The sequence below is a fragment of the Pleurodeles waltl genome, chromosome 9 (assembly GCF_031143425.1).
Source record: "Pleurodeles waltl isolate 20211129_DDA chromosome 9, aPleWal1.hap1.20221129, whole genome shotgun sequence".
NCBI lineage: Eukaryota > Metazoa > Chordata > Amphibia > Caudata > Salamandridae > Pleurodeles > Pleurodeles waltl.
This window is the reverse complement of record NC_090448.1, coordinates 388,122,915-388,136,950: the sequence shown is the minus strand read 5'-3', so window position 1 is coordinate 388,136,950 and position 14,036 is coordinate 388,122,915. Positions and strand designations below refer to the sequence as shown.

At 48.2% G+C, this 14,036-nt stretch overlaps 1 protein-coding gene across 2 annotated transcripts in view; it reads right to left on the bottom strand.

The window, feature by feature from the left end:
* Positions 1–14,036, bottom strand: part of GANAB (glucosidase II alpha subunit) — a 216,565-nt gene that overhangs the window by 18,709 nt on the left and 183,820 nt on the right. For both annotated transcript variants that reach the window (XM_069207037.1, XM_069207038.1), the window contains one exon: positions 10,240–10,340. In XM_069207037.1, coding sequence (XP_069063138.1) covers positions 10,240–10,340 — 101 coding nt within the window. The remainder of the gene's footprint in view (positions 1–10,239; positions 10,341–14,036) is intronic.

Here is a 14,036-nt window from a genome sequence, read left to right as displayed (position 1 = left end):
CATGTGGAACTAAGCTCTATAGCCTTTCCTGCGAAAGGAAAGCTTTATTCTGCTGCGTGTCCTGAACAGCTCTGAGGAACGTCATCCTCTGAGTAGGGATTGTAGAGGATTTACTTTCAATGACACCCAACGTTTGAAAAAGTACAAGGCAGGATTTTGCTGCTTTGAGCGTTCTTTGTGGAGTTGAGGTTTCTACCAGCCAGTCGTCCAGGTACGGGAACACCTGATGACCTTGTTTTCGGAGCACCGCTACAGGAGCCAAACATTTGGTGAAGATGCGTGGGGCCGACTTGAGTCCGAAAGGAAGGACTCGGAATTGATAATGGGTACCAGCTACTGGGAATCAGAGATATTTGCGATGCTTGGGATGAATGGGAATATGAAAGTATGTATCTTCCAAGTCTAGAGATGTCATAGTCTCCACTGTTTAGAAGGTTCAAAATGTCAGAGTTATCATTCTGAAAGTTTGTTTGCTGAGGTGTGTGTTTAGATGCCCAAGGTCTAGAATAGGTCTCCATTCCCCCGTTTTCTTGCGCACAAGGAAAAAACAGGAATAAAATCCTTTTCCTCTCTATTGGAACTTTTTCTATTGCTCCCTTGGAAAGCATCAACTTGGTTTAGTTTTTTCAAGAAGTGAGGTTGAGGGGATTGTGCCCCCCTTGGGAGGATTTTTTGGTAGTTTCTCCATGAACTCCAAGGTGTGACCAAAAGTTACTATGTCCAAAACCCACTGGTCTGAAGTGATGGTTTTCCAATTGTGGAGATAATTGGAAATGTTTGCCCCCACTTGGTGATGGGAAGGTTGAGTAGCTGATACTTAGGTTGGGCCACTGCTTGCGTCCTGTGTCTCTGGCCTGATGTGAGGATCTCCAGTGAGTTCGCTGTTTAGAGAAATCAGCCGTAGTTGGTTGACAATATTGCTTGTGCTGGTCAATATTGAGGATGGTAAAGTTGGAATTGCTGGGAACGGTGATAAGCGCCTCTATGGTGGAGAAACCACGTCCCCTTGCGCCTCTAAATGGCAATTGTCTGTACTGTAAGGTAACTAGCGATATTGTCCGTTTTAATGGTAAGAAGATCCTCATCTATGTGCTTGTCAAAAAGTGGATCACTGTCATAAGCCATATCAAGAATTTTTTACTGTGCTTCAGGTCGAAATGAAGTGGTTTTGAGCCAACCTTGAAGTCTCAGAACTGCTGTGCCTGCTTAGTCGCAAGCAAGCTCGACTACGGCAATGCCCTCTACGCCAGCACCTTAACTAGAAACATAAAAAATCATTACAACTCATCCACAACGCCGCTGCCAGACTCATTCTAGACCTCCCAAGCTAAGAACATCTCCCAACACCTGAGGACCCTCCACTGGCTATCAGTCGAGAAGCAAATCACCTTCAAGCGATTCACCCACACATACCAGGCCATGCACAACGCAGGACCAGCCTACCTGAACCACCACGTCTCCTTCCACACCCCCGCCAGATCCCTCCGCTCCACTCACGTGGCCCTGGCCACCATCCCTTTCAGCCGCAAAACCACCACTGGAGGACGATCCTTCACCTACATTGCAGTAAAGAGCTGGGAAAACCTCTCCCTGCACCTCAAACAAAGCCCGTCGCTAAACCATCTTTAGGAAGAACCGCAAGATGTGGCTCTTCAAATGATGCCCCTCCCTCCCCAGCGCCTTGAGACCTTGACTGAGGAGTAGCCGTGCTTTACAAAAATTGATTGATTGATGCCACAAACAGTGGTTGGCGGGCATGGCACCCTGGGAGGGATGCTATGTCAACTTTACCTTTTTCTCCCCACCAGCCCACACAATCTGCAATGGCAGTATGCATGTGCTTGGTGAGGGGTACCTTAGGGTGGCACAATACATGCTGCAGCCCTTAGGGACCCTCCCTGGTCACAGAGCCCTTGGTACCATTGGTACCTTTTACAAGAGACTTGGCTGTGGGCCAGGGGGTGCCAACTGGGGAAATAACCGTACAGTTTAGGGAAAGAACACTGGTGCTGGGGCCTGGTTAGCAGGATGCACCACACTCTCAGACAACTCAGCATCAATATCAGGCAAAAAGTTAGCAGGAGTAACCATGCCAAAAGGGGCACTTTTCTACAATATCTGCCTGTTGTAACGCGCCAGAATAGATAAGGTGTTGGCATCTCAGACTGTGATGGCTGACATGAGGGAAAATATTTTTCCTATTGTGTCAAGGCTGTGGCAGTCTCTATCAGGTGGTATTGAGATGGGGGTGATTGGATTCTTAGATCTTCTCTGTGCTGCTTGGGAGACTACGGAATCTGGTCTGTGATGCCCCATCAGGAATGCAGGGGAATCATCAAGTGCCCTGTATTTTTTGACAATACAGGGTAGGACCGCCGGCACTGTGGCTGGGTTCTTCATGATTTTAATCCCCTTCTGCCAGAGGTGGCTAATGATGGGTATTGACCTGAATGTCCCCCACCCAAGGGTATGGAATAGTTAGATGGGAGCTGGGTGAGCACGGGACCCCAAGAGGTGAGTACCTAGGTGATCCCCAGCGACCAGGAGAGCAGAGATAAGTATCTGGTCTTCCCAAGGACTAAGAGTAGGACCTAGAAAATGGATTGTGCAAGAACAGGACCAGAGGAACCCAAAGGTGGATTCTGGAAGACGAGGACCTGCAAAAGAATGGGAAATATTAGTCCAGTCCACGATGGAGTGTCCAGATGAGGCAGGAGACACTATTCACCATTCGGTGGATGAAGAGAAGATTGCGGTCACCCGTTGGGGAGGGGGGGCAAGAGGGGGGGCTCATGAGATCAGCTGTGGAGCCCATGAGCTGCAGAGAAGTCCTTGGAATGGTGCAGACATCCTACGTTGGTAGCCGAGTCGTAGATGATCAGTTGTTAGGAGAACCACCAACAAGCCTTGGCAAATGCAAGAGGAGGCAAAAGAAGAGTTCCAAGGCTGAAGAGGACCAGCAAGGTCCACAGGGCTCGACCCTGGGAGGGGAGTCCAGGCTGACCTGCAGCAGTCGGAAGACCCAGCAGGAGCAGTTGCAACCCCCACATGCAACCCACTGGCAGGAGGCACAGTAAACTGCAGTGAGGCCCAACCTGCACATCTGGAGAGGAGTCCCACGTCGCTGGAGCAGCAGAGGAGAGACTGTACTTGCGAGGATGAAGTGCTGGAGGTTGGGGCTACTCAGGGCCTGAAGATCCCTTGGAGCAGAGGACGACAAGCCTTGGTTGCTGCAAGAGTCGCAGTGCACAGGGGTACTGTCCTGCAAGGACAGGCAAGGGCTCACCATCTCCCAAAATAGACAGATGGCAGAGAGGACCAAAGGGACCACTCCAGACCACTACCTATGTTGCAGGATCCATGCAGTTCCAGAGGAGAGCAGATCCGTGCAGCTGGTTGTGGTTGCTGTAAGGTGCCTGCAGATGCAGAAGAGTGACTCCTTCACTCCAAGGCAGATTCCTTCTTGCTTTCTGGTGCAGCTGAATTCTTGCTGACCCCAGAGGATGCACAGCCGTGGAAATGCTGCAGTTGCTGGAAGGAGCCGGGGAAACAATTTTGCAAAGCAAGTTCGTCTCGGGAGTTGCAGACTTGTCGGTTCCTGAACTGTCCGGTTCCGGTGGCCAGGAGAAGAAGTAGACAATGCAGAGGAGTCCTGGTGGATCTTGCCCACTAAATCTGGGTACCCACTGTAGGCGAGTCCCTAAATAGCCCTACCAGGGGGGTTTGGTCACTTTGCATAGTAACCACTTATCAGAGGGGGTCACTGACGTCACCTGCCTGACCTGGCTGCTGAGATGCTCCCTGGGCCTCTGCACATCTTGCTTTCAAGTTGGTAAAATTGAGTGGCCAGCTGGAGGAGCTCTGGGCATCACCCACAGGCTGGTGATGGACAGGGGAGATGTCACTCCCCTTTCGCTTGTCCAGTGCAAACTGGTTTATGCAAGGACGGCACCAAATGTGCCCTTCAAAGCAAACCAGTGGCTGGGAGAGGCTGCCCCTCCCAAGCCTTATAGCACCCAGAGGGTGTTGCTCTTCTCCCACAGAAAATCCTTCGTTCTGCATTCCCCTGCCTGAGCTGGTCAAGCAGCCGGAGGGCAGACACCTGTCTGAGGGTCTGCAGCAGCGTGGGCTGCCTGCAAACCCTGGATGACTGGTAGGAGTAATGCTGAGGGGTCCTTTAAGGAGCCCCTAGAATGTATGTAAGCATGCAACCATGATGGCAACAATATTAGGGTATTATTCTGACATGTCTGACACCAAACATGTCCAGGGTCGGAGTTACCATTACGTAGCTGGACCACAGGTAGACATGTGGCCAGTACATGGGTAAAATGGCTTCCCCGCACTTACGAAGTCCAGTGCATTGGAACTGAATTTGTTGGGGCACCTCTGCTCATGCAGGTGTGCCCCCACACACAGGGACCTGGACCCTGCCCTTTGGGGTGGAAGGGCCTACCACAGGGTTGACTTACAGTGACCTGCTGTAGTGACCTGTGGTGAAAGGGATGCGCCTTTTCATGCAGGCTGCAATGGCAGGCCTGCAGACACATTTTGCATGGGCTCCTGTGGGTGGCATAATATATGCTGCAGCCCATGGGGGACCCCTGGAGACACGATGCCCTGCGTATCTAAGTACACTATGCTAGGGACTTTAATAGGGACCCCAGTATGCCAATAGTGGAATGCTCAAAGGTCCAAGGTAACCAAATGTGGAGGGAGAGAGCACAATCACTAGGGCACTGGTTAGAAGGATCCAAGTGAAAACAGTCTAAGCACTCTCATAGTGGGCAAAAAGTGGGGGTAATCATGCCAAAAAGAGGGTACTTTCCTACATATGGCAAAGCTGACGGAACAGTACAGAGCGTTGACGGAGGAGCTGTTGTCGACAGGGTTGACGTTGGTGGGGGAACTGATGTGCCCCTCGTTTCCGTGGCAATCATCAATGAGATGGGAACCTTAATTGCAGTAACCATCATTGTCAGCACCATAGATGGTCTCCCTGACAATATGGTGGTGATGGTCGTTGACGAAGTTGCCGTCGACTGGGTTTTGAAAGGATTTTATTCCTGTCGTGGACGTATCTGTAGTAGTCTGTTTTTTCTTTCTGTGGCTTACAAGGAGCAGATGAAGCTGCCTCAGTAGAGGAATATTTTTGTTTCTCCTTTTTCTTGGATTCCCTCATCTGGTGATGAGTTTTGAGGGATTATCTGCTCTCCTCAGAAGTGCCCTCCAGAGATCTGTCTCTCTTATGTGATTTAGGCGAAGAGTCATTATCTTCCTCTGAAGATGTTTTTTGGGCTTTAGTTTTCTATAGCCACAGCATCAATCTGCCTTTTCTGTCAGAGTTTTTGTCGGAAAAGTGTGAAAGATTTTGCATTCTTTTGCCTTATGGTTAGGGTAAAGGCAATAAATACGGTTCTTATGTGGATCATCCACATTAACTCTTTTCCCCCCCACAGGTCTTGCAGGGATGAAAGAGGCCTTTTGTATCAGATATAGTGAATATCTAATACCTTTTTATGAAGAAGTAGAAAAAACTGAGCAGAGCTCAGGGAGACTACCTTCACACTCGACGTGCGGCAAAAATCTGAGGGACAGAGCCTCTCTTGCGAGAGTTCCAGAGGGTGCTGTTGCCTGACTGGGCATGGTTTAAGTTTGGTCCTTTTTTTTTTTTCTTAAAAAGGACATAGATACGCTAGTGAATTCAAGTCCTACTGTCATCATAGCCTATGTGGTTGTTGCATAATGCTTTCTATGATACTGTGGGACTCCCAATTTGACAACGGGGAAGAATTGAAACATGTGAATCTATGAAAGATCCAATACTGGACAATTCTTGTGTTTATGACTATCAATGAAGATTTTATTATTTGTCATTTAACTTTCCAATGTGATTGCAGCAAGATGGCTGTCTACAGTTTTGAAAACCTCTTGAAAGCCTCCAAACAAACAGATTTGATACTTCTCTTCTCCCCCTCGACTTGGACCAGTTTACTTTTGTTCACCTCTTTCTGCCATCATCCAGGAACAATCGTTCATCCTATAACCTATCAACATCACACTTCAACTTTGGTAAGCAGGTGTTCATCAGGATAGTGTCTCCCCCGGACCCTTGTCCCATGAGAACTATGAAGCTAGTAGCGAACGCCAGTGCTCTCTTGAGTAAGGAGGATGGCCTGGCATCTGTACTTATCTGCCACTGCTTTACCCTCTTGGAAACAGAAATTTGCAGTGCCCTTCCTTAAAAAAATAAATATCCAATGCAGATTTCAATGTTACCTAAAATTCTCCCTATTGTTTACAAGATTAATCAATCTGCTGTCAATCTTCAACACTTCTCAGTACCCAAACAACACTTGCACCTATACCACAGGAATAAATCAGTTATACGTTCTATTCCCTGCTTTAAAAACAATGTAATTCTCTCCTCTGGAGGTTTAGTAGTCCTGGTCCTCCTTGATTGCCTGTTGCATTCAACAAGGTGCCTAACACATTCTTCTGTTCAGGTTTAAGATGATTAAGGTGGATGAAAAGGCTCTTTGTGGGTATGCTTCTTTAGAACACAGGAATATGCTTCTTTTGCTTCTTCCTTTTAGACTTTACCCTGTGGAGTAGCTCAGGTGCCCCCCTACATAATACATGATTCAACCCTTCAGAGGACTCCCTAAACTAGACTTCTTGAAGAGTTTAAATTTAGGTTATTTCACAATACTGATGAAACGCAGCCCATTTTGAGTTTAAATCATCTTATTGTATTTGCTGCATACATTTCAAAACTGTCTACTTGACATTGCTGAATGGATGCAAAATAGCCATTTCATAAGCAAAAGCTAAGCAGAATTTCTTACTGGTTCCATCTAGTCTAAATGTTGGTGCTTACATCTATAAGCACCAACTCTATATGTAGGGGCAATAAACTCACTGCCTGGGTATGAATTGTGATGCTACTAACTGGAAAATTAGGCTTGTCATGCTTTCTGGTTCTTGGCACACTGCATAAGAATATCCCTCTATTTCCTCTGGCATTTAGGAAGAGAGTCACACAAGCGGTAATCTCTACCATCCTTCATTTTGGAAACACCATGTCTCCTGGTCTTCCAAAAAAAGTGAATGACCAGGTACAAGTCTTACAGTACAAAATTGCTAATCTAGTTCTTAGCCTGCCCTACAGAAAATTCACATCAGAGCATCTACTAATTTGCAGTGGCTACGGGTCCATAGAAGCATAGATCTAAAAGCCTGTGACTTCAACAAAATCATTTATTAGACTAGTCTGCATTCTTTGTAACCACTGGGAACATTATGTGCAATTCCACAGTCCTGCATCTGCTTCCTCCAACTTATTGACCATTGAGGCTCAATACACTAATATTGGAAGGGGACTCAGTCCTGTGAAAAACATGTACGCTATGGGGGTCATTATGACCCTGGCGGTCGTGCTTCACCTCGTCTGCGGTGGCGGCCAGACTGCCAACAGCATGGCGGTGCAGGACCGCCAAATTTTGACATTGGTAGTGAACTGGCTGTGTTGCAGCCAGTTCACCACCTGTACGCCCAGGGTGGTAGGACCGCCTGGCCGAAGGAAGACCACCTTCGACCCGGTGGTCAACCAAACATCACCCGCGGTATTATGTGCATCCTTACTGCCAGGGATTCTGTGGCGGCAGCCCCGCCACGGAATCCCTGCGGTAATGAAGCTGGCGACAGGAATGCTCATTGCTGTCGCCACTGCAGGACTCCCCAACCCCCCACCCTCCTCCATGTAGGCCCCTCCCCCCACCCCCCAAACCCATCTGAAGCCCCCTCAAGCAGTGACACCCCCACCGATCCCCATTCCAACCCTCCCCCCCACCCCCGTACATCCACGCAGGACCCACATCACACATACATGCACACCTACATGAACACTATCACACACATATGGCCTCGACACCCCCCCACCCCCACCTCCGGCATTCACACACACTTGCATACACACGCACACACAACACCGCCCCACCATTCAAGCAAACCCCCACCATTCACGCCCACAACACTCAACAACATCCCCCTCCCCTGTCGGTCGATCACCTCACCTGGTGGTCGTCCGGGAGAGAATGGGATCCATGGCGCTTGCTCTGCCGCCAGCACCCCACCAACACACCACCGCCATGCCTATTACTAAGTCGCAATAGGCGCAGCGGTGTTGTGTTGACGTGTCAGTGCCAGCGGAGCAACCTCCACTGCACCGCCAACCGCCAGTGTGGCCGCTGGCAGCCCCCCGCCCAAATTATGCCAGAGAGCCGCCAGCAGTCATAATATGACGGTCGGATGACCACCATCACTGGCGGTCTTGTGGCTGGCGGGACTTCGAAGTCAAATGAGGGCCTATAGCTTTATGCTCTTTCAACTCACCATGTTGTAAGCAAGGTGGATTAATCCAGGTTCTTAACATCTTCCAGTCCTGTCTAAATTCCCCTTGCAGTAGCTGTTCCTGCCTGAATCTTTGGCACTGAGGTATCTCACTGAGGTTGCTAGTCATACATTAAGAATTTTAGGTCAATCATACAAAGTGTGGTGCACCCATGTATTTCTATTTCCCAATCACTGCAGGTGTTCACTTTGCATATGTCTCATGTAAATTTGAATGCAATGCCCGGTGTGGGTATCAGGGGGACAAGACAGTGGCTCGCCCTTCTCTTTTCGCAAAGGAAACGGAGAGCGCGGACAAGGATTTGAGCATAAGAAGAAACAAAAAGAGTAGCAAGTCAAAAAAACAGTACATTGGTAGAGTGGGAGAATGAGTAAGTGATCAAGAGGGTAAACTATGTAGGAAAATCCTATGTCCTCACATTACTTTCGAAGTACTTTAAAGAAGTGTCAGACCTCAGACAGTAACTCTCTGAACAAAGTTACTTCAAAGGAAGCAGGAAATACTTATTAAATCATCAGTGTTACCTAACAAACACTTGCACACTGTTAAAAATGAAAGCTTTAAACACTTTGAAAGTTGTGTTCCAAGATCCTATACATATGCAGGGGTATAGAGGCGGTATGCTGAGATATTCTTTAATTATCAGCAAGATTCTAATGGTGAAGAAGTCACAAGATTTGGCTTAGTCAGGGAAAGATGGTGCACAAGGAAAAAAATGCACAAATCAAAGTGAAGATGTGGGACTATGTTGACACTCACCAAACAATGAAGGACTGCATTATAATTTCACTAACTGCACTCCTCTCTAAATCTGACATTATTATAAATATATCTAGATGAAAGACATGTTCATAATATCTATGTGGCACACCTACCACTAATCAATAACCAGAACATCCTGAATATGTTCCCATGCTTTTAACTGACTGCATACTGATCAACTGTTCCCATGTATCTTTTTTAGGTTTCTGTTGCTGAAAAAATACAAATAAATGGCGGCTAATAAATAGGGAAAGAAGGCATGCAAGAAGGGGAAAGCAGGATGGTAGAAGTGAGGGTGAATAGGAAACGACAGTGACAGAGAGGTCACAGTGATTTCTTTTTTTTAATTTTTTAACAGAGGTTATCAGTGCAGAGGCGGAATTTTGTCACCGAGCTTACAAGAGGTCCCAGAACTGGGGAGATAGGGTTGGGGGAGTGGAGTAAATGGTTGCATCCCTTTTGGTGCCCATTTAAAGGAAACTGGATCTCCCTAGCAACACCACAAAACAAAATGATGGATGGAGTGCTGAAACTTTTCAAACACTCACCCCCAGTCACAAATCTGGGTTTAATCCATTGTTATTTTGCTCCCCATGTCACCCCAGTTTGGACCCAGCCATATGCAAATCAGTCTTGACTCTGCTCCCCATGGTAACAGTCCAGCCCGAACTACCAAAGCCAGGTCCTCCCTGGATCGGAAACAAGCATCCTGGGACCGGTTTTGAAGTATCATCCCTCATCCGCCAGGCTAGCTTGAATACACTGGTGCAGCAAGCGAGGGACCCACGTCTGGGCATACCCTGGCCACTCAGGGTGAAGATCACAATACCACAAAATAAAATGGACGGAGTATTGAAACGTTTCAAACACTCACCCCAGTCACAGATCTGGAAATAATCAATGGGGAGCAGGGTCAAGAATGATTTGCATATGACTGGGCCCAAACTGGGGTGGCACAGTGAGCAAAAGCATCATCCTTTTGTGTTGCTGTAATTGAATCTCCCTCCCTTCAGTGCAGGCCTCAGCAGCACAGACTTCTGAAGAAAAGAAAAAAAAAAACTCACCAGCAAGCCGAACAGAGACAGTCGCTGGTTTTGCAGATCCCAGGATCACCACTCGCTCAACCCAGGCCAGAGTGTCGAACCGACCGCGAGGATCTGCAGAGCTGCAAAACAAGAAGGAAAGAACAAATTTAAAGCAATGCAAAGCTCAGAGAATCTCACTATTCCGCCTTCATAAAAAGGACTCAATTAAAGAAGTGCTTTTTTGAATCAGAGTTCATCATCAAGGGAATCTTAACTGAAATCATTTACTATCTCTGCCAATGTGCAGCATCATTAAGCACTTCTAAAAACTGAAGTTTCTCCTTTTATTTTGTAAACTTACTGCATTAAAGGACACACTTCTTACCTTTGGAGACACTTATCTGGTAGAGACCATATCTAGTTGCAGATTCCTTACTTTAGAATTTCCCCCAGGTGCCAGTCTGAATCCGGAGATTTTTCTGGAGCAGTACCCCCTGCACGTGGTTAGGTGGCATCAATTAGTTCTGCGTCAGTCATCAGCGTTGTACTTGCCGGATAGGACTTTGCAGGTCCTATATAGGCACCATCCCAGCGCGCTGATGATAAAGACTTGACCTGATGTGCTTTTCATACATTTGCAGACCCTTCAAAGTATCCCAAAATTCTGTGGTCTTAAGTGTAGGAAGTTGGCTCTGTATGTGCTATTTCAAAGTAAGGAATAGCATGCACAGAGTCCAAGGGTTCCCCTTAGAGGTAAAATAGTGGTAAAAATAGATAATACTAATGCTCTATTTTGTGGTAGTGTGGTCGAGCAGTAGGCTTATCCAAGGAGTAGTGTTAAGCATTTGTTGTACATACACATAGACAATAAATGAGGTACACACACTCAGAGACAAATCCAGCCAATAGGTTTTGTTATAGAAAAATCTCTTTTCTTAGTTTATTTTAAGAACCATAGGTTCAAATTTAACATGTAATATCTTGTTTGAAAGGTATTGCAGGTAAGTACATTAGGAACTTTGAATCATTTCAATTGCATGTATACTTTTCAAGTTATTCACAAATAGCTATTTCAAAAGTGGACACAGTGCAATTTTCACAGTTCCTGGGGGAGGTAAGTTTTTGTTAGTTTTACCAGGTAAGTAAGACACTTACAGGGTTCAATTCTTGGTCCAAGGTAGCCCACCGTTGGGGGTTCAGAGCAACCCCAAAGTCACCACACCAGCAGCTCAGGGCCGGTCAGGTGCAGAGTTCAAAGTGGTGCCCAAAACGCATAGGCTATAATGGAGAGAAGGGGGTGCCCCGGTTCCGGTCTGCTTGCAGGTAAGTACCCGCATCTTCGGAGGGCAGACCAGGGGGGTTTTGTAGGGCACCGGGGGGGGGACACAAGCCCACACAGAAATTTCACCCTCAGCGGCGCGGGGGCGGCCGGGTGCAGTGTTAGAACAAGCGTCGGGTTCGCAATATTAGTCAATGAGAGATCAAGGGATCTCTTCAGCGCTGCAGGCAGGCAAGGGGGGCTTCCTCGGGGAAACCTCCACTTGGGCAAGGGAGAGGGACTCCTGGGGGTCACTTCTGCAGTGAAAGTCCGGTCCTTCAGGTCCTGGGGGCTGCGGGTGCAGGGTCTTTTCCAGGCGTCGGGACTTAGGTTTCAGAGAGTCGCGGTCAGGGGAAGCCTCGGGATTCCCTCTGCAGGCGGCGCTGTGGGGGCTCAGGGGGGACAGGTTTTGGTACTCACAGTCGTAGAGTAGTCCGGGGGTCCTCCCTGAGGTGTTGGTTCTCCACCAGCCGAGTCGGGGTCGCCGGGTGCAGTGTTGCAAGTCTCACGCTTCTTGCGGGGAGATTGCAGGGTTCTTTAAAGCTGCTTCTTGAAACAAAGTTGCAGTCTTTTTGGAGCAGGTCCGCTGTCCTCGGGAGTTTCTTGTCGTCGTCGAAGCAGGGCAGTCCTCAGAGGATGCAGAGGTCGCTGGTCCCTTTGGAAGGCGTCGCTGGAGCAGAGTTCTTTGGAAGGCAGGAGACAGGCCGGTGAGTTTCTGGAGCCAAGGCAGTTGTTGTCTTCTGGTCTTCCTCTGCAGGGGTTTTCAGCTAGGCAGTCCTTCTTCTTGTTGTTGCAGGAATCTAATTTTCTAGGGTTCAGGGTAGCCCTTAAATACTAAATTTAAGGGCGTGTTTAGGTCTGGGGGGTTAGTAGCCAATGGCTACTAGCCCTGAGGGTGGGTACACCCTCTTTGTGCCTCCTCCCAAGGGGAGGGGGTCACAATCCTAACCCTATTGGGGGAATCCTCCATCTGCAAGATGGAGGATTTCTAAAAGTTAGAGTCACCTCAGCTCAGGACACCTTAGGGGCTGTCCTGACTGGCCAGTGACTCCTCCTTGTTGCTTTCTTTGTTCCCTCCAGCCTTGCCGCCAAAAGTGGGGGCCGTGGCCGGAGGGGGCGGGCAACTCCACTAAGCTGGAGTGCCCTGCTGGGCTGTGACAAAGGGGTGAGCCTTTGAGGCTCACCGCCAGGTGTCACAGCTCCTGCCTGGGGGAGGTGTTAGCATCTCCACCCAGGGCAGGCTTTGTTACTGGCCTCAGAGTGACAAAGGCACTCTCCCCATGGGGCCAGCAACATGTCTCTAGTGTGGCAGGCTGCTGGAACTAGTCAGCCTACACAGACAGTCGGTTAAGTTTCAGGGGGCACCTCTAAGGTGCCCTCTGGGGTGTATTTTGCAATAAAATGTACACTGGCATCAGTGTGCATTCATTGTGCTGAGAAGTTTGATACCAAACTTCCCAGTTTTCAGTGTAGCCATTATGGTGCTGTGGAGTTCGTGTTTGACAAACTCCCAGACCATATACTCTTATGGCTACCCTGCACTTACAATGTCTAAGGTTTTGTTTAGACACTGTAGGGGTACCATGCTCATGCACTGGTACCCTCACCTATGGTATAGTGCACCCTGCCTTAGGGCTGTAAGGCCTGCTAGAGGGGTGACTGACCTATACTTGCATAGGCAGTGAGAGGCTGGCATGGCACCCTGAGGGGAGTGCCATGTCGACTTACTCGTTTTGTTCTCACTAGCACACACAAGCTGGCAAGCAGAGGTCTCCAGGGTGGCATAAGACATGCTGCAGCCCTTAGAGACCTTCCTTGGCATCAGGGCCCTTGGTACTAGAAGTACCAGTTACAAGGGACTTATCTGGATGCCAGGGTCTGCCAATTGTGGATACAAAAGTACAGGTTAGGGAAAGAACACTGGTGCTGGGGCCTGGTTAGCAGGCCTCAGCACACTTTCAATTGTAAACATAGCATCAGCAAAGGCAAAAAGTCAGGGGGCAACCATGCCAAGGAGGCATTTCCTTACATTAAGTTTTTTTTTTTTTAAAGAAGAGGAATGTTGCAGAGGAACACTTTAAAGAGCCTGTGCTGTCTGCAAGTCCTATAGTGCTTCACTATTACTAGAAAGAAGTCAAAGAATAGGGAGGCATAGTTCTTCAAATCCCCTATATAGTCACAACAAAAGGGTGAGTTATTTATCAGAGGGAAGGCTTCACCCCAGAGAATTTAGCAACTGCTGGGAGGATGACATCCCTAGTCTTTAATCAGGACACAACACAATGAACTAATGTTGGAAACTGTCATTACTGAATGGTCTGTTAAAGAAATAAAACCTACATTAGAGTACTTCTCTAGGAGGACAACAGGGGCGGAAGAGTGACTGGTGTCGTAGCTGTCTGAACAGATAAGCTGGAGTGGCGCTGTGCAGCCACAAACAGAGCTTTGGCGGGTATCGAAGAGTGGGGCAGGGTGGGAAAGGACTGTATTGGTCGCTTGACCTGACAGACTGTAATCA